The 20,786-nt window shown below is 48.0% G+C and overlaps 2 protein-coding genes and 1 long non-coding RNA gene across 3 annotated transcripts in view; 2 read left to right on the forward strand and 1 right to left on the reverse strand.

The window, feature by feature from the left end:
- Positions 1-11,169: 11,169 nt before the first annotated feature.
- Positions 11,170-20,786, forward strand: part of RARS1 (arginyl-tRNA synthetase 1) — a 198,172-nt gene continuing 188,555 nt past the window's right edge. Inside the window, exon 1 of the mRNA XM_055562771.1 lies at positions 11,170-11,179. The gene's annotated coding sequence lies outside the window, so the exon portion shown is untranslated. The remainder of the gene's footprint in view (positions 11,180-20,786) is intronic.
- WWC1 (WW and C2 domain containing 1) overlaps positions 13,322-20,786 on the forward strand; it is a 158,179-nt gene continuing 150,714 nt past the window's right edge. The window contains exon 1 of the mRNA XM_055562748.1: positions 13,322-13,440. Coding sequence (XP_055418723.1) covers positions 13,322-13,440 — 119 coding nt within the window. The remainder of the gene's footprint in view (positions 13,441-20,786) is intronic.
- On the reverse strand, positions 14,382-16,859 carry LOC129638223 (uncharacterized). The gene is made up of 3 exons (XR_008707745.1): positions 16,593-16,859; positions 15,905-16,075; positions 14,382-14,593 (listed from the first exon to the last, which is right to left on the reverse strand). It is a non-coding gene; the product is annotated as an uncharacterized LOC129638223 (long non-coding RNA).

The raw sequence follows: 20,786 nt of genomic DNA on the forward strand, positions 1-20,786 counted from the left end.
TATCTTCTGGCAGTTGCTCAAATTCATGTCCATTGAGTCAGTGATACTATCTAACCATTTCATCCTCTGCTGCCCACTTCTCCTTTTGCCTTTAATCTTTCCCAGCATCAGGATCTTTTCCAGTGAGTCAGCTCTCGGCATCAAGTGGCCAAAGTACTCGAGCTTCAGTTTCAGCAACAGTCCTTCCAATGAATATTCAGAGTTGATTTCCTTTAGGATTGACTGGTTTGATCTCCTTGCAGTCCAAGGGACTCTCAAGAGTCTTTTCTCGAATCACAATCTGAAAGCATCAATCCTTCAGCACTCAGCCTTCTTTATGGTCCAGCTCTAACATTTGTACATGACTACTGGAAAAACCATAACTTTGACTATGTGGACCTTTGTTGGCAAAGTGATGCCTCTGCTTTTTATTATGCTACCTAGGTTTGTCATAGCTTGCCTTCCAAGGAGCAAGTCTTTTCGTTTCATGTCTGTGGTCACCCTCTACAGTGATTTTGGAGCTGAAGAAAATAAAATCTGTCACTTCTTCCACTTTCTCCCCTTCTATTTGCCATGAAGTGATGGCACCTGATGCCTTGATCTTAGTGTTTTGAATGCTTAGTTTTAAGCCAGCTTTTTCACTCTCCTCTTTCACCTTCATCAAGAGGCTCTTTAGATCCTCTTCACTTTCCACCATTAGAGTGGTGTCATCTGCATATCTAAAGTGGTTTATATTTCTCCCCAGCAATCTTGATTTCAGCATGTGATTCATTCAGTCTGGCATTTCACATGATGTACTCTGCATATAAGTTAAATAAGCAGGGTGGCAATATACAGCCTTGAAATACTCCTTTCCCAGTTTTGTGCTAGTCAGTTCTTCCATGCCCAGTTCTAACTGTTGCTTGTTGTCCTGCATACAAGTTGCTCAGGAAGCAGGTAAGGTGGGCTGGTATTCTCATCTCTATAAGAATTTTCCACAGTTTGTTGTGATCCACACAGTCAAAGTCTTTAGCATAGTCAGTGTAGCAGATGTTTTTCAGAAACTCCCTTGCTTTCTCCATAATTCAATAAATGTTGGCAATTTGATCTCTGGTTCTGCCTCTTCAAAACCCAGCTTGTACATCTGGAAGTTCTCAGTTCATGTACTGCTGAAGCCTAGCTTGAAGGATTTTGAGCATAACCTTGCTAGCATGTGAAATGACTATGGTTGTATGGTGGTTTGAATATTCTTTTTCATTGCCCTTTTTCGAGATTGAAATGAAAATGAGGCTTTTCTGGTCCTACAGCCACTGTTGAGTTTTCCGAATCTGCTGACATATTGAGTGTCGCATTTTAAGAGCATCATCTTTTAGGATTTGAAATAGCTCAACTGGGATTCCATCACCTCCACTAGCCTTGTTCCTAATTTTATAAATAGTAGTGTATATGTTAATCCCATACTCCAAATTTATCCCTCCCCCTCACCCCTGCTATCCCCTCTGGTAACCATAAGTTCATTTTCTGTGTCTATGAGTCTATTTCTGTTCTGTAAAAATGTTCATTTATATAATTTTTCTTTTTTAATTCCACATATAAGTGACATGACATTTGTCTTTCTCTGTTTGACTTACTTCACTTGATATGATCCTCTCTAGATCTATCCACATTGCTATGGATGGCACTATTTCATTCTTCTTATGGCTGAGTAATCTGTATGTATACCGCTGTACCACATCTTCTTTATCCATTTCTCTGTCAATGGACACAGGTTGCTTCCATGACTTGACCATAGCAAATGGTGCTGCTATGAACATTGGGGTGTATGTATCTTTTTGAATTAGATTTTTCTCCAGATATATACCCAGGAATGGGATTGCAGAATCATATCGTAATTCTATTTTTAGTTTTTTAAGGAACCTCCATACTATTCTCTATAGTGGCTGCATGAACTCACATTCCCACCAAGAGTGTAGGAGGGTTCCCTTTTCTCCACACACTCTCCAGCATTTGTTATTTGCAGACTTTTTGATGTTGGCCACTCTGATTGATGTGAGGTGATAACAGATGAATATTTTGGAGATAGGATCCAAATAGAATAGATAGAATGCACAGAGAGAGAAAAGAAAAGTAAGAAATATAGGATAAGGCCTCCTCTGTAATTCAAATGATGTTTTGAAACAGGGGTGGGCAAATTAAAACCTGAGGGCCGGTGGCCTGTTTGGAAATAAAGTTTTATTGGCACACAGGCCCACCATTGGTTTACGTGTCGTCTAAGGCTGCTTGCAGCTACAACTGAGGAAGTGAGTCCTTTTGACAGAGATTGACCATATGGCCTGCAAAGTCAAAATATGTGTTGTCTGGTTCTTTGCAGAAAAAGTTTGCATTCCCCTGCTTTATAAACATTGTGTTCCAGAGATGCCTCAGGAAGCGAAAAAATGTTTTAGTCAAATAAGTTTAGGCCATTCATAGTCTATGTCATTTTCTTGACTATTTACCACAGATGTAGATACACTGAGAGCTCTGAGAAGTCTCACAGTAAAGAAATCTCTTTATTGAAGTCAACATTTCCCAAATTCATTTGCTGTCAGACTGTTCTTTAGTTCGACTCTGAAGAATGCACCTATGGACACTTGCTTTAATAATTAATTTCTTTTATTTTTGGCTGGGCTGAGTCTTTGTTCCTACGTGGCTTTTCTCTGCTTGCGGCAAGCAGGGCCTGCCCTCTAGTTGAGATGTGTGGGCTCCTCATTGCAGTAGCTTCTCCTGGGAAGCAGGGCTCCAGGTGCACATACTTCAGTAGTTCTGGCTCATGAGCTGAGTTGCTCCTCAGCCTGTGGGATCTTCCCAGACCAGGGATTAAACCCATGTCTCCTGTATTGGCAGGTGGATTCTTTACCACTGAATCACCAGGGAAGCCCCTGTGGACAGTTGCTTTAGAAAGATGAGAAGGGGGACTTCCCCGGTGGTCCAGTGCTAAGACTCCAAGCTTCCAATGCAGGGGGCCCAGGTTTGATCCCATCCTGGGTCAAGGAAATAGATCCTGCTTGTCACAACGAAAAGATCCTGCATGTTGCAACTAAGACCCAGTCCAGCCAAATAAATGACTAAATAAAAATTTTTTTAAGATTAAAATAAATTTTTAAAAAGTAAGATGAGTAGCTATACTGAAATGGTAAAGATGGATGAGAGGACCAGTCATGAGATCAGTTAAAAGACCATTAAAATGACAAGAATCAGATAAAAGGATCTGGACCAGGGCTCACATCAATAAGGAAGGAAGAGACATAAGCGAGGCCATGAAGGCAGGATCCTCAGTTTAACATTAGATAGCTGTGAGGAACGTGAATGGAGAAAAGGAGACAGAGAGTGGAGGAGGAGCAGGAGGAAGAGATGCTGGCTTGAGAAAAAGTGAATTCCAGCTCAGGTGCACTGGGTTTTGTCGGCTCAGAGTAAACAATGAACTTCTGCTTCCAGGATGATGGAGTAGGCATGCTTCCTCCTATTCCTCCCACTAAGTAAAACCAAGAACTTTGAACATTATACACAAAACACAAGAAGACTCTGAAAGTGCAGAAAGGCAAGCAGATGGCTAGGGACTCAGGATCTGATGAATGGGATGGTGGGCAGTTCTCTGGGCTTTCTTTTTGCTACATATCCCAGACTGAGCGCTGGAGAAATGGAAACCCATAAACACCAACGGTCCCAACAAAGGAAAGTTCAACAAAAGCCTGCTCTCTCTAGCCAAGACCTAGCAAAGAGGTGGACTAGTAGACAAAAAACTTTTAGACAATAGCCACCCTACTCTAGCTAAATACCATGAGGGGAAAAAAAAATGTCAGCATACTTTCATCCGCATAGGCCAAGGGACCCTAAAGTTTCACCCTCGAGAGGCTGTGATGAGGTGCCCAACATTCCCCTGGATGATGTTAGGGAAGGCCTGTGAGCAGTGTGGACCACCCCCCACCCCCCGCCCCCCGACACACACACACACCTCCAGGCGTCAACAAGGCCTAAGTGGGTACCACGACTACCACCTCTACCTGGTAGTAACGAGGTGCCCCTCCCCACCACCCTTCATTCCCCTGCTGGAATGGTATCAGAGCAAACCAGCTAAAACTGGTTTGCATAAGATTCAGAGTCTCAGAACATGTAAAAATATCCTGGTTTCAGTCAAAAATCATTCATCATACCAAGAACCAGGAAGACCTCAAATTGAGTGGAAAAAAAAAAAGGTGGTCGATAGATCAACCCCCACCCCCAACCCTAACAACAAAAAAGAGATTTAGAATTATCCGACAAAGAGTTTAGAGCAGCATGATAAAAATGCTTCAATGAGTTATTTATCAACACACTTGACAAAAATGGAGAAACACCCTCAGCATGGAAACAGAAATCTCAGCAAAGAAACAAATGACATAAAGGAGAACCAAATGGTAACATTTGAGCTAAAAAATTTATTACAACTGAAATGAAAAGCTCAGTGGCTGGGCTCAAGAGCAGAGCAGAGGGACTTCCCTGGTGGTCCAGTGGTTAAGAATCCACCTTGCAATGCGGGGGACAAGGGTTCGATCCCTGGTTGGGGAGCTTAGATCCCGTATACTGTGGAGCAACTAAGCCCTTACGCTGTAACTACTGAGTCCGTGTACCACTACAGAAGATCTCGAATGATGCAACAAAGATCCTGTGTGCTACAACTAAGACTTGATGCAGCCAAATACATATTTTTTTAAAAGGGGGGTGTGTAGAGTGGAGGGGACAGAGGAAAGAATCAGTGAGTTAGAGGGTAGAACGATAGAAATGACCTAATCTGAACAGCAGAGAGAAAATAGACAAAAAATAAATAAATAAATTGACAGAGACCCAGGGATCTGAGGGACTATTATAAAAGATGACAGTCCCAGAAGGAGAGGAGAAAAAGGGTGAACTGGCAAAGGACTCAGGAATAACGGCTGAAGACTTCTCAACTTTGATGGGAATCATCAAACTACAGCTTCAAAAAGCTGATTTGTAAATGCCAAAGAAGATAACTGACCCTCTACCCCAACCCTGCTCCAATTCACATCATGATATATAACAACGTCTAAAAGTAAAGACAGAAAAAGCAAAGTACTCAACCTTTACTAGGCTGTCTTCAATTTTTAGAGGCTTCTGCAGCTGAAGAACATGGACCAGGGAGTAGGGACTCTGTTTAGCCTGAATCAGGATGTCAATGACAGTGCTGGAAGACACGTGACTGGGATCAGAGAACCTTGCAAGATGTTAGGGCAACCACCCACTAGCTCGAATCCCTCAAGAAAAACAACTTCCCATGGTTTACAGAGGAATAGAAACAGGATTCTTTTGATGTGTTGAACACACCAAATCTTTGCATGCTTTCTATCTCCTGCTCCCTTAACCAGGAATGCACGTTCTTTGCCTGTTTACATTGCCAGCTACTTCAGCATGAGTGTGTGCTAAGTGACTTCAGTTGTGTCCGACTCTGTGCGATCCCATGGACTATTGCCACCAGGCTCCTCTGTCCATGGGATCTTCCAGGCAAGAATACTGGCGTGGGTTGTCATGCTTTCCTCCAGGGGATCTTCCCGACCCATGGATCGAACCTGCGTCTCTTTTGTTTCCTGCGTTGGCAGGCGGGTTCTTTACTGCTAGCGCCACCTGGGAAGCCTGCTTAAATATCACTTCATGGAAGCAACCTAGATGTCCATCAGCAGACGAATGGATAAGAAAGCTGTGGTACATATATACAATGGAGTATTATTCAGCCATTAAAAAAAATACATTTGAATCAGTTCTAATGAGGTGGATGAAACTGGAGCCTATTATACAGAGTGAAGTAAGCCAGAAAGAAAAACACCAATACAGTATACTAACGCATATATATGGAATTTTGAAAGATGGTAACAATAACCCTGTAAGTGAGACAGCAAAAGAGACACAGATGTATAGAACAGTCTTTTGGACTCTGTGGGAGAGGGAGAGGGTGGGATGATTTGGGAGAATGGCATTGAAATACGTATAATATCATATATGAAACAAATCGCCAGTCCAGGTTCGATGCATGATACTGGATGCTTGGGGCTGGTGCACTGGGACGACCCAGAGGGATGGTATGGGGAGGGTGGAGGGAGGGGGGTTCAGGATGGGGAACATGTGTATACCTGTGGCAGATTCATGTTAATGTATGGCAAAACCAATACAATATTGTAAAGTAAAAAAAAAAAAAAAAAAAAAAAAAAAATATATATATATATATATATATATATATATATATCACTTCCTCAGAAAGGCCTTCTCCATGGGCATATTTAAAGTAGATTTTCCACTAACAACCATCCAAAAGAAGGAAAGTGAAAATCACTGTCGTGTCCGACTCTTTGCAACCCCATGGACTATACAGTCCCTGCAATTCTCCAGGCCAGAATACTGGAGTGGGTAGCCTTTCCCTTCTCCAGGGGATCTTTCCAACCCAGGAATCGAACCCAGGTCTTCTGCATTGCAGGCAGATTCTTTACCAGCTGAGCCACAAGGGAAGCCAAGAATACTGGAGTGGGTAGCCTATACCTTCTCCAGGGGATCTTCATGACCCAGGAATTGGACCCAGGTCTCCTGCATTGCTTTCCTGGTGGCTCAGACGGTAAAGCGTCTGTCTACAATGCGGGAGACCCGGGTTTGATCCCTGGGTTGGGAAGATCCCCTGGAGAAGGAAATGGCAATCCACTCCAGTACTATTGCCTGGAAAATCCCATGAACAGAGGAGCCTGGTAGGCTACAGTCCATGGGGTAGCAAAGAGTCAGACACGACTGAGCGACTTTTCTTCTTCATCTGCATTGCAGGCGGATTCTTTACCGACTGAGCTATGAGGGAAACCCATCACCCACCCAACCATGGTGTATTTTTTGATAGCATGCTGTCTTCTTCTTATCAGTCTCAATAGGCAAATATTTGTTTGTTGATTTTTTTATCTCTGATACTAAACTGTATTCTCTGAGACGTAAAACCACCCTCTGTCCTGAGGGCTTAACCCATTGTCTGCTACAGTTGACAGACAAGAGTCTTGTTGAGTGAATGAATAAATAGCTGAGGAGGGAAGGGACCTACCTTTAAATGAACTCCTGTTTCAGGGGCTGAGCTAGCACTTTATTTGCATCACCTCATTTAGTTGTCGGGGAGGTAGGTCCAGTGGCTCTCATTTCACAGATAAGAAAACCGAGGCCCAAAAAAGTACCGCCTCATACCCAGGGTCACACATCCACCACAATGTAGAGCCATATTTCATAAACAGATATTTCTTTTCTGCCCATGTATTTTCCACCACTCCACCCAGTCACCCTGTTCAGACAGGTTATCTGGGCTTAGGTTCCAACCCTGTACCCTTCTTGATAGTATCTTATAAAATTCACTCAGTTTGCTCATCTAGAATTCTGAGAATGAGGTATCGAACTATGAGCAGTGGACGTACAGAGTACTTCATTCCACCAGTCTCTAAGCAGTTGTGCTTCAGGCTAAGTCGCTTCGGTGGTGTCCAACTCTGTGCGAGCCCGTGGACCGTAACACGCCAGGCTCCTCTGTCCATGGGGATTCTCCAGGCAAGACTACTGGAGTGGGTTGCCAGGTCCTCCTCCAGGGGGATCTACCCAAACCAGGGACTGAACCCGTGTCTCTTTTGTCTCCTGCAATGCCAGGCAGGTTCTTTACCACTAGCAGTTGGGGTGGACTATAAGTGCCTGGGTGCCATAGTGATGCAAGTTCTATAAATGCCCGAGAGAGGCTCCTTTCAGCCTGTGGGTTATTGCACTTGATTCCCCACCCCTGTGTCCCACCAGGGCGCCTCTCCAGAGGTTGGGGTAGGGGTGGAGGAAAGCACTGCTTTGCAGGAACTCCGTCCCTCTGTTCACACTCTTTCTTTCTCCTCTCCACACCCCCGCCCTTGAAACTGAGATTTCATCTCCACCTCCTCTTATGGTGCATAATTCATTTTCTCATTGGTGAAAGACACAACAGCTCCCAGCCCCCAGGCCGTAGAGGCCTCTGGGATGGGAGACTGGAAACCTCTCCTGGCGGCCCCAGGATAACCTTCCATCCGGAAGAAATCCAGTTCAGCTAATGAATGAAGCAGCAAGAAAAAGGCAGGGAGGTAGGGAGGCAGGCTGCATAGGGAGAAAAGTGCCCCTCCTTCCACGGAGACAGCTCCTCTGTTAAAGCCCCAGCTATCTTAACCCCAGGTGGGTCTTGTTGACACATTGCTGGAGGCTGAGAACCAGGTTGGTCTGTCTTCAGCTTGGAATTCAGAGCCCCCACCTCAACTCTGCCCTTTCATTGTAAACTCAGCTATGACCTCAGGGTGCCCTCTCCTACCTCCAACCACTCCAACAGATATGCAATCTGAGTGAAAGCAGAGACTAGTAGTCTCCTGGCTGCTCTCTGCCCCCTTCTAACTAGACTGTTTATATAACCTGAAGTCCCTTCTTTGTTGACATTCTGGAGCACACACTGCCCTGAGTTCAGAAGTAAAAACTCAACTAGGAAGAACTGAGTTGGACTCTTGGCTCTATTATTTACCGTGTCACTAGAGGAAAGTCGCTTTGCCTCTCAAGTCTCAGTTTACACATCTGTAAAATAGGACTAATAAGAAACCAGGGCAATGAGTCAGTATTCATAGATACTCCATCGATTTGTAAAATGAATCGACTGTGCTAGACTTATTTTGATGTATTTTCAAGCTATTAAACACTGAAGTGTGTGCTCAGTCACTTCAGTCATGTCTGTTTGTGACCCCATGGACTGTACCCCACCAGGCTCCTTTGTCCATGGGATTGAATACTGGGGTGGGTTGTCATTTTCTTCTTCGAACCCACATCTCTTGCATCTCTTGCATTGGCAGGCAGGTTCTTAACCAACTGCACCAACTGGGAAGCCTTAAACACTGAAGACCTAGAGATAAATCGGAGAAGGCAATGGCACCCCACTCCAGCACTCTTGCCTGGAAAATCCCATGGATGGAGGAGTCTGGTAGGCTGCAGTCCATGGGGTCGCTAACAGTTGGACGGGACTAAGCAACTTCACTTTCACTTTTCACTTTCATGCATTGGAGAAGGAAATGGCAACCCACTCCAGTGTTCTTGCCTGGAGAATCCCAGGGATGGAGGAGCCTAGTGGGCTGCCGTCTATGGGGTCACACAGAGTCGGACACGACTGAAGTGACTTAGCAGCAGCAGCAGCAGAGATAAATAGGTCTCTATTTATCTCCACTTCTGTCTCAGCTCTCATATTGCCAAGGTTTCCTGCACCCTAATTTTCCCTGGCTTACGACATATTTTCCCATTATTGAAAGAAAATAGTTCATGGGCCCAATTATGAATCGCACATAATGCATGACTAAAGAAAGGGCACATTATCGGCTCCATCACAGAAACGCAACTGTGCATCCTGCAGGGTGCGTAGGAGGGAGAGCATGATGTAGGGAGAACAGTCATGGAGTCAGAAAAAAAATCTCCGCAGAGGTTTCTTCCATTTCCTTGAAGAATGTCGATGCTAACAGGAAAGTACTGCTGGCATTTCTGCTCCTTTTTTTTTCCTAAGCTAATTTCTTCTCCTTACCGTCTTCATAAAATATGTTACCCTGCCGCTCTGAAATTCTCTGAAACGCGTGTGTGTTCTCCTTTGCTGCTGCAGTGGGGGACGGATTTTAGTGGGTGTCTTTAAAAAAAAAAAAAAGACCATCCGTTTCAGGCTCAGGTGTGTCCAATTGGCAACCTGGCTGTGAAACCAAACCAAGAGAGGCTTATCCTGTGGTCACCTCTGCTTGGCTCCAACAACTGACTGTGCCTCCAACTTCCTGGGCAGGCTCACGAAGCCCCAGGAGGAAGGCTGGGCTTCTTGTCTTCGCTTCAGATTCTTGCAGTTCATTCACCTGTAGAATAATGTCCAATTTGCCATATCACGTGGCAGAGCTGGTTTTTACCTTTAATCCCTTTCACGTTTGTGCTCAGCCTCAAAGAATGCCTGGGGATGATTCACCCACCATCACATGGGGCAGACAGTCATCTGTTTTATTACCTCACCCTGCTTGCAGCTTCTGAGATAACCTAGGAGTCTTCTGTTGTGGGCTGGGGGCGGGGGAGTGTAGATGGAGGTAAGGCAGACAGAGGAAGGCTTTCAGGAGTCCGTTCCTGCTCTGGTCTCGATTTCCTACTTTCCAGCTCAGGTCAAAAGACCTGCAGGGACAAGTCATATGGCAAGTCCAGGGTGTGGGCAAGAAAGTTGGATTTGGAGGTCTAAAAGGGGTTTTCCCTTCACTACCAACATCAGCCAGTGGGAAGTCTTGGTTGCAAAACAAGACAAAACGAAAGCAGCAATGAGGAAGATTGTCACACACACACACACAAAACCCCACACACAATTTTCAGGAGGGGAAAGGACATGGGCTTGTGTTTGGCACAGAAAATACTTCAGTTTCACATGAGGGCATGGTGTTATGCGTATGGCACTAGGAGAGCCCTACGATGACGGTGTACTGTGAAATGTCAAGCCCCCTGCGTTTCTCATCTGTAGCTCTTACAGCAAGCTCTACAGAGTCTATATGATTATGGTGTCTTTCAGACCTAAGACTGAAAATTTGATCAAGTTACTCAAAGTCACACAGTTAGAAAAGAGGGAGGGTTTAAGACCCAAACAGACTGATTCCAGAGCTTTAGCTTCTCAGCCAAATAATGACGAAGCAAGAACCAAAGAGACAAGCAGTCATCAGCATCCATAATATTCCAGATCTAGACCCTGGGTAGGTTCAGGAGTTTCAGAGTAATTAAACAGAAAGAAAGAATAGGTTAATGGTGGAGAGCATGCGTACTGAAGTCAGACCTAGGTTCACTTATTAGCTTTGTATCCCTGGTCAACAATATAGCATCTTGGAGCATCGGTTTTCTCATCAGTGAAATGGGTATAATAAGTAGCATTCCTTATTCCAGAGTGGTGGTGTGAGCTTATGTGAGATCATGCTTGTGAAGCAGCTGGCACCATGTTGGCTTTAATTCTGAGCTATGGCCCTCATCAGTAGCTTCCCTGGTAGCTCAGACAGTAAAGCGTCTGCCTAAAATGCGGGAGACCCGGGTTCGATCCCTGGGTTGGAAAGATCCGCTGGAGAAGGAAATGGCAACCCACTCCAGTATTCATGCCTGGAAAATCCCATGGACCGAGGAGCCTGGTAGGCTACAGTACATGGGGTCGTAAAGCGTCAGACACAACTGAGTGACTTCACTTTCACTTTTCATTGCCCTCATCAGGGCTTCCCTGGTGGCTCAGATGGTAAAGAGTCTGCCTGTAATGAGGGAGACCTGAGTTCCATCCCTGGGTCGGGAAGATCCCCTGGAGAAGGAAATGGCAACCTACTCCAGTTCTCTTGCCTGGAAAATTCCATGGATGGAGGAGCCTGGTAGGCTACAGTCCATGGGGTTGCAAAGAGTTGGACACAACTGAGTGACCTCACGAGTGCATGCACACATTGCCCACATCACTAATGGGAGTATTTTGCACCCAGTGGCATGTATGCATTGCCCTCATCATTAATGGGAGTATTTTACACCCAGTGAAGTTGAGTGAGTTGTAGAGGGCTGTGGGAAACTCCCCATAAGAAGTAGGAGGGTGAACTCCTCCTTCTAGGTATTCTGAGGCCAGCCTGAGGTCTGTGTTTCTGGACTTTTGTGCATGGCATCTATGGAACGAGGGAGGGAGGGAAAGGTCAAATACTGAGCCCATGGGCCTGGCCTTAGGGAAGTAACTGGCTTAGCAGAAGGCATCTGGAGGTGAGGGGCTGCCACCACAGGTCTTCTGTACCAAGAGCAGAGGAGACCAGAAACATGGGATTCTCCCCTATGCTCAGCACACCCTGGCCCAGGACATTGGCTCCTCTGGGAGGCTGCGGGACCCAAAGGATACAGCAGGCTGGGCTTCATCCCTCCAGTCCAGCTCCCTGCTATACATCCAGGGGGAAAAAAAAAAAATTAGAGACATTCAGGAGACACAGACAGCTGATTCTTAACTGTAATTAAATAATCACAAATTTTTCATTTCTCAAGAAATATTGATTTTTAAAAAGTTCTCATTTTTTCCAACATGGAATTTTGCTTTGTTTGCTTCCTTCTTTTTCATAACCCCTATCCCCCCAAAGCCATGACAGATCAGTTAATATCTCAAAGAGGGCAGGTGAAGCTGCTTGGAACAGGTTACGTATTCAATTTAATGAACAACAACATCATTACTATTACAAAGGGCCTCCCCGACACCCACTGGAGGTCCTTGGGGATTTGGGGGAGGAGATGCCTAGCACTCTTCATTTTAGGGACCCGGGGAAGAGCCAGCTACACTTGCAAGTACGAGGGGTGGGGGGATGGGTGAAACAACGCGCGGAAAGAATAGAATAAGAGGGAGACAGATGGTGTGTGTGTTGGGGGAAGGGATCAGAGATCCTGGAAAACTTATGTTCCCCGATTTGCAAGAATGTTTCCATTTAACCACTTCTTGCCTGACTCCTGATTCTACAGGAGAGAAGCCGGGAGTTATAAGACTGGGGACACCTGTGCCAAAAGCCCGGCCACTCGGGGTGGAGACAGCCCGGAGCGCCGGGAGCCTAGGCAGAACGGGGCTTGCTCGCGCCTCCCGGGGCTCCAGCCTGGGTCCGGGACCCAGGTGAAGGGCGGGCTCCCATTCCTCCCGGCAGGAGCCGCGAAGGGGCGGCCGGCGGTTGGGACTGTCCCACGAGGGGGCGCGTCTCGGGCCCTAGGACCCGCCCTCGCGGCGCTGGGCGCGGGGAGGGGACGCGGGAACCCTGGCGCCCGGCGCTCCGCCTCCAGTTTCCGGGGCAGCGCGGTTACCTGCACGGCCCGAGCCGCACCTGGCGCAGGCAGGAGTCGCAAACCAAGCGAGCGCTGAACGGCGGAGGGAGAGCGGGGACAGCACTCGGCTCCGGGGAGCGAGAGGCGGCGGCGGCGGCGTGGAGGCTGCAGGGCGCCGCGCGCCGCGGAGGAGGACAGGCGGCAGCTGCGCTCGGCTCGCTCTGCCCCGCCGGCCGAGCGCACACCCGGGCCCGCACCGCGCCGCTGCGGGCGCACATGGCAGCGTGAGAGGCCGGCGGCGGGAGAAGCGGGAGGCGCCGGGCCGGGGCCGCAGGGCCGCATGGACAGCGCCGCCACCCCGGCCGGCCCTCACTAGGGGCCCCCAGTCCGCGGGCGCCACCTTCCCTCCCCACCACCCCGATCATGGTGCCTCGGCGGCCGCCCGAGCCGAAAGGAACCGGCCGGAGCCGCTGAGCCGGGGGGCCCCCGTGGCGGCCGGGAGCTGCATGGGGGAGCGCGGGCCGCGCTCGAGAAGATGCCCCGGCCGGAGCTGCCCCTGCCGGAGGGCTGGGAGGAGGCGCGCGACTTCGACGGCAAGGTCTACTACATAGACCACACGAGCCGCACCACCAGCTGGATCGACCCGCGGGACAGGTAGGATTCCGTGTGCCCCCCCGCATCCCGCTCCTGCCCCAGGGGCCACCAGCCGGGACGGGGCGGGGACCCCGGGGAGCTCTGCGGGCCTCTTGCGCTGTCTTCAGTGTGCCCCCCCACCCCCACCCCCCGTGCCCTTCCGGACCGCCGGCTCCTGCCGGGTGGGCAGCTGGGAGGAGGGGTCGGCCGGTGAGTTGGCCCAGGCTACCTCTTCACCCCGCGTCATCCTCTGAGGGGGACTCAGCCCCCCGCCGGCACCTGCCGGGAGTTTTGACCTTAAGCTCTAGCCCCGCCTCCCGCCCCCCCACCTCCCCCTTAGTTAGGTCGGGCGGGGGCTGGGGGAGCGATCTAGCCGAGTGATGCTGGGGCTTCCCGGGGAGGCTTTCCCCAGCACGGGGTGGGGGGGAGGGGGGAGGGGGGATAGGAAAGCATCTGGTTTGGAGGGGGTGGTAGGCACCCAGGACTCAGCGGGAGGCTGCTGGAGGAAGGACACTGCGTCCCGGGAAAGGCAGCCCAGAGTGTGAATTTTGACAGGTGCCTCCCAGGCTCGGAGAGACGGGCGCCGCGGCATTCTGGGGGCCGGGAGGCCGACAGTGGGAAGGAGAGGAAGGAGCGGGGGAGGGCTGATCGGGGAGACTGGTTCTCCAGGAATCTCACGGCAACTTGGAAGCTGTTAGGATGTAGATGGAGGTGAGAGGCCGCCGCAAAGCCCTGCCCATCGCCTCTTCTCCTCTCCGCCTTCCTCTCCTCTGGGGACGGGGGTTCCTCAATCCTGCACCAGCGCGTCCTGACCTTGGTGGGCACCACGCCGGTTGGAGCACCGGATTTTTTTTTTTTTTTTTGCTGAGGCAGGTGGAGTGTGAGATGGCTGGTGTGGCTCTTAAGCATCCAGACTTTCTCCTGGTTTTGGCTGCTTAGCATTTTTTTTGCACACAGCACCCTCTCTCCATGAATATCCTGGGGGTGGGGGAGGGGGAAGGACCACCCTCTGGGACCGCTGCTTGTCCTTTGCTGTCATCTCTGTGGTCAGTGTCCCAGGAATGCGGAGTTTTCACCTGGTAATTGTGACTTGGGTGTCAGGGGCTTGTAAAACAATGAAGCTGAATTGTTTGGCTGCTTCATCTTGTGGGGTGGGAATGGAGGTTCCAGAAGTCTAGGTTGGGGTGTGTAATCAAGATGAAAGTTGAGAAAAAGAAAAGGCAAGAAAGAATATGTGAGCTGAGATTGCTCATAGTTTCTGTGAGCACTTTGGTTCATTCATTCAACATGGACTGGATGTCGTCTCTGAGTTCAGTACTATGCTGAATATCTCATCAATTTAATCTGAAAGACATTTTTAATGCTGAAGAGCTCAGTGTCCCACGGGCAAGCTGCTTTAACCTCTGAGCCTCAGTTTGCCTGTTTGTCAGACAAATGATTTGCTTGGAAGGGAAAGGGTAATAGTGGAACTCTTGAAAGTGGAAGGGATATGGAAGATCAGGGCCCAGCTCCCATTTTCAAACATGAGACAAACTTTGAGATCCGGAGGTGGGATGTGCTTAGGGGTTTTGATCTTCTCACCACTCTGCCTTTTGCCAAATTCTCTGCCAGCTCTGAAGTTCTAGCCTCCACAGTCCCTTGTCCTCGCCTAAGACAGACACAAGTTCAAGTTTGTGTGTCCTGCACTTTAGGTCCCAGCAGCTAGAGTCCAGTATGCTGTCAGCAGTTGAATGCCGAGGGCATTGCTAACTCACCCCAGGTCCTGAATCTGGGAACTTCTCTTGGGCACCGAGAGGCTAACACAGCTGCAGAAAGCTGCTTAAGCAGCGGTCATTCTTTACCCTTGGAAGAGGGCACGCAGTATAGCTTCCATGGAAAATTGACTTGGCTATGGCATGATTTCCCAAATTTCAGTATTATGTAGACCACCTTTTTTGCTATATCACCTGTGTTATTGCTGACTTAATACTTGACATTGAATCAACCCAATCTGAATTCTTTTTAGCCACTTTTGCAAATGGGAAACTAGCAATATCTATGGCTCCAAAGAGAAAGGAACCTTTAAAAAGTACAGTGGAAGAGGGAAAAAAAGTGCCTTTCTATTTGAATTCACTCCTGTGGCCAGTCCACGGCCCCAGCAACAGGCCTCTGCAGCCTGTGTTTTTAGGCAGATTGGCAAGCAATGGAGAGGAATTAAAAACATAACTGGCGCTTAAGGAACTGCTCACTTTCTCCGCCTTGCTGTTCACTGGTTTTACTCTGTGCCTTTGTATCTCCTGTCAGCCCACCTGCACCAGTTTGGGGTGGGGCCCCTGATCTTGGGATGCTAAGGGTTTCTGAGCTCACTCTTGCAGTGAGCCAACTTTGGGGAAACAGCTGAACAGAGGGCGTCCACCTCTGCCTCCCTGGAATTCCCTCCCGCACACCCCAGAAGGGAGTTCGACCTTCTCACCCTATCTGTGTGGCCCCAGGCAAATCTCCTGACCTCTCTGAGGTGCAAGTGCTCCTTTGGCGAGAGATGAAAGTTGATGGATGGTCTCTGAGGCCCCCTGCCAGTTCTCAAATATGATCTCATGGACTCCGCTTGGCCTCACCTTATCCCCTGTGATTCCATGGCAGAATTGGGAGGAGGGCGGTAGGCAGGAAGGTGAGGGAGCTGTAAGGAGGAGGAAAAAATTGAGCAAAGCTAAAAAGAGCCAGACTTCTTTGGGGTGGTGGGGTTTGTTGGCGGTGGGGGGGGGGGGGCGGGAATTCTGCCAGGGTGGTTACATCTCTGCAGTTGGTTAATGCTATGAAACAAAATATCACATAAAAGAAAAAAGATTCTGCTGGGTGTGTGTTTGTATGTCTGTGTGTGCATGCATTTGTCTTTTTTTTTTCTTATCTGAATCAAGGAGATATGCCTGCCCATTCCCCTGAATTTAAAAGAAGTAAGTCAAATGGTTCTTCAGTTAGAAAAGTGATTTCTTAGCCACCGAGAACAAAATAGCGTCTCGGGTTACCAACCCTGCAGAATGTCTTGGCACATTCTTCCCTCCGGGCCTGAGCTGTTTTGTGTGTGTCCGCCATGGAGGCTGCTGGGGGTAGGGAATCCAGTTTTCAGCTTCCCCTTTCACCAGGGGGTTGGAAGAGCAGCCAGGCAGCCAGCCTTGCCAACTCTCTCCCCTTCTCACCCAGGGGAAGACTGGGAGGCCGAAATTCCTGAGGACGGTTGTCCCAACAACCAGAGAGGGGCCAGTGGGCAGCTCGGGGCCCTGCCGACTGGGCCAAAGGCTCCGCCAAGCTCTGCGGGCTCCTCCTGAGGTAGGGCTGGTCTTAGAAGGTGCCAGGTCTGTGGGGAATCAGGTGCTGTCCATCTGGCCATGGAGCAATACCCCTTCAGCAGAATAACCCTGGATTCTTCTGGAAGCTTCTAGCCAAGGGCCAGCACTCCGGGTGTATTTAACTTAGTGGTATGCAACAACAAACGCACTGATTGTTCTCTGAGGAAGAATGGATTGTTGGAACTGGCCCTGCCAGAGAAGTTTCCTGAAGCCTAATTCCTGCTCCTTGGTGTGTGAGGGGGAGGGAGGGGGACTGTGTTCAGATTTTCTTCACCTGGGAGCTCGGTGGGAACAGTTTCTGTGTCTGTGTCATCAGTGCTGGAGGCCCACGTGGCTAGCAGGCCTTGTTGAGAGAACCCAGCAACTTCTCTCATGATATGAAGAGGAATTTTTGCCAACCCTGTTATTACAGGAACAATTCATAGTGTAAGATGTTGGGCTTTACAGCAGGCAAAAGATCTTAATCTCCTTCTGGTCACAGACCCTTAGAAGCTTCCAACAGAGGTTAAGGACGTTTCTCGAAGAAAAGCATGAACAGGGCTTTTGGCACATCATTTCAGGGGGTTCACCGACCCCAGATTCATAACCCCTGCCATGGATTAGCTTAGAAACTGCTCATGACTACCTGTATGCCCTCCTGTTTAGCTGAGACATAATGATTGAGAACTGACTGTATTCAGGCAGTCTGCTGAGCACTTTACATGGAGGATTTCTTTTAATCCCCCTAACAACCCTGGGAGTAGATTATCTACCTGAGAAACCTCGAGGTTTAGGGGGCCTAAGTTCAGAGAAAACCACTCAGCTTGAGGAGCTGAGATGTGATTGCCAGGCGTGTCGACTCAGAACCCACATTTCTGACCACTCAGCTGCCTGGAATCCCTTGCAGAATCAAAAACCTCTGCTCTACTGCCTAAGGAATTCAGCCTTGGGCAATGGAGCCTGGACAGGCATGATTTCATTTACCTGCTGCCATTCTGGTGTGGCCAGGCCATAGTTATTCAGAGAGCAGTGTAGAAAATGGGAAAAGGGGACTTTCCTGGTGGTCCAGTGGTTAAGATTCTGCACATCCACTGCAGGGGTTGTGGGTTCAATCCCTGGTTGGGCAACTAAGGTCCCACAAGCCACATGGCAGGACAAAAAATAAACAAATAGATAAAATTAAAAAACAAAAGAAAATGAAAAGAGTCTTTGAATCCTGACATCTTTGATCTGCTGCTTATTACCTGAGTGACCTTGGCAAGTTATGTATTCTCTCTGAGCCTCAGTTTTGTCTTCTTTAGGATGGGATGATATACATCAGCTGTCGAGGCATTTTGAGCATGAAATAAGTTAAATTGGGCAGGGAAACTATCATAGAGCCTCATATAACAGTAGACACTTGGGAATGTCAAATCTTTTAGCTTTTACAAGGAGGTCAGTAAAGAATCTGCCTGCAGTGCAGGATCTTCCCTTGAAGAAGGGAAAGGCAACCCACTCCAGTATTCTTGCCTGGGAAACCCCATGGACAGAGGAGCCCAGTCAATGAGGTCACAAAGATCGGACTGACTAAGCGACTACACTTTCACCTAGAAAATACTTAAGTCAAATGGAGACCAAGTCTCCATCCAGTTCTGTTCAGTTCAGTTCCGTCACTCAGTCGTGTCTGACGCTTTGCGACTCCGTGAACGGCAGCACGCCAGGCTTCCCTGTCCATTACCAACTCCTGGAGTCCACCCAAACCCATGTCCATCGATTTGGTGATGCCATCCAACTATCTCATCCTCTGTTGTCCCCTCCTCCCACCTTCAATCTTTCCCAGCATCAGGGTCTTTTCAAATGAGTCAGCTTGTCGCATCAGGTGGCCAAAGTATTGGAGTTTCAGCTTCAACCTCAATCCTTCCAATGAACACCCAGGACTGATCTCCTTTAAGATGGACTGGTTTGATCTCCTTGCAGTCCAAGGGACTCTCAAGAGTCTTCTCCAACACCAACAGTTCAAAAGCATCGATTCTTCAGTGCTCAGCTTTCTTTATAGTCCAACTCTCACATCCATGCTGCTAAGTCACTTCAGTCGTGTCCGACTCTGTGTGACCCCATAGACGGCAGCCCACCAGGCTCCCCTGTCCCTGGGATTCTCCAGGCAAAAACACTGGAGTGGGTTGCCATTTCCTTCTCCAATGCAGGAAAGTGAAAAGTAAAAGTGAAGTCGCTCAGTCGTGTCCAACTCTTAGCCACCCCATGGACTGCAGACTACCAGGCTCCTCCATTCATGGAATTTTCCAGGCAAGAGTACTGGAGTGGGGTGCCATTGCCTTCTCCACTCACATCCATACATGACCACTGGAAAAACCATAGCTTTGACTAGATGGACCTTTGTTGGTAAAGTGATGTCTCTACTTTTTAAAATGCTGTCTAGGTTGGTCATAGCTTTTCTTCCAAGGAGTAAGCGTCATTTAATTTCATGGCTGCAGTCACCATCTGCAGTGATTTTGGAGCCCCCCAAAATAAAGTCTCTCACTGTTTCCATTGTTTCCCCATCTATTTGATATGAAGTGACGGGACCAGGTGCCATGATCTTTGTTTTCTGAATGTTGAGTTTTAAGCCAACTTTTTCACTCTCCTCTTTTACTTTCATCCAGAGACTCTCTAGTTCCTCTTCGTTTTCTGCCTTAAGGATGGTGTCATCTGTGTATCTGAGGTTCCAAATCGGGAAAGGAGTACATCAAGGCTGTATATTGTTATCTTGCTTATTTAATTTACATGCAGAATACATCATGCAAAATGCTGGGCTGGATGAAGCACAACCTGGAATCAAGATTGCCAGGAGAAATATCAATAGCCTCCAGCTCTGTAGCAGTTTGCAACTGCTATGGACCTTTCTGGTCATGTCTAGCCCTCTCATTTCACTTGATGAAACGGAAACCAATGTCTTGCCCCAGGTCACACGGCAAATGTCAACCTGAGTCTCTGGTGAAAAGTGAAAGTCGCTAAGTCCTATCCAACTCTTTGTCACCCCATGGACTATACGGCCCATGGAATTCTCCAGGTCTGAATACTGGAGTGGGTAGCCTTTCCCTTCTCCAGGGGATCTTCCCAACCCAGGGATCGAACCCAGGTCTCCCGCATTGCGGGAGGATTCTTTACCAGCTGAGCCACAAGGGAAGCCCAAGAATACTGGAGTAGGTAGCATACCCCTTTTCCAGGGGATCTCCCCGACCCAGGAATTGAACCAGGGTCTCCTGCATTGCAGGCGGATTCTTTACCAACTGAGCTGCCAGGGAAAGGTCTCCTTTCTTCTTTCTCTTATGTAAACTTTTCCTTGAAAATCAGACCCAGTTTCTTCTCATCCACTGTAATAATTTGAGAGTATTTTATGCTTGTGGTTTATCCTCTGTAATCCTTTTTGGCTGTGCTGATGGCCAGCAAATTTCTTTCATAGCGTCACAATCATGTGTGAGTCGCGTCATAGGAATGTGTTATGTGTCGAGCAAAGTACAGCAATTGCAAGTGCACTACTATGTTTATAATCAATTTCAATAGATTTAAGGTTATTGTCAGACTAATGTCACTTTCCACCAATTTACATTCTGACATGCTTTCTTAAGCGGGAATTATAACCAGCCTGCCAGGGAATTTACCCAAAGCCTCTATTCTCCATGCTTCTGCTCTTAATGATCCACTAATACCTTTAGTTTGGGCCTTTACAATTATGAGAGGGCTTTTCTTCTCCTTCCAAGGCCTGAATTTATGATCTACACGTCTCGTGGGCATCTGCAGTGCACGGGAGTATCTTATGTCATTCATTAAGAAAGAAATCAGGTTAAAAGGCAGTAGTCTAGCTAACAGGAAGAAGTAAGAGGCTTTGGAACCCACAAATGAATAGTAATAAATGTTAATATGTACTCTGGGCTGCACGTAAAGTGTTTTATATTATGATCTCACTTAATCCTTTTGCCAGCCATGTAAGGTAAATAGTGTTACTCCATCTTCAGATAAGGAAACAGAGACTAGAAAGGTTATGAATTTATATTTGCTCAAGGTCACCACCACTAGGTGATGCACCCA

This window comes from Bubalus kerabau, chromosome 1 (genome assembly GCF_029407905.1).
Source record: "Bubalus kerabau isolate K-KA32 ecotype Philippines breed swamp buffalo chromosome 1, PCC_UOA_SB_1v2, whole genome shotgun sequence".
In the NCBI taxonomy this organism is placed as follows: domain Eukaryota; kingdom Metazoa; phylum Chordata; class Mammalia; order Artiodactyla; family Bovidae; genus Bubalus; species Bubalus kerabau.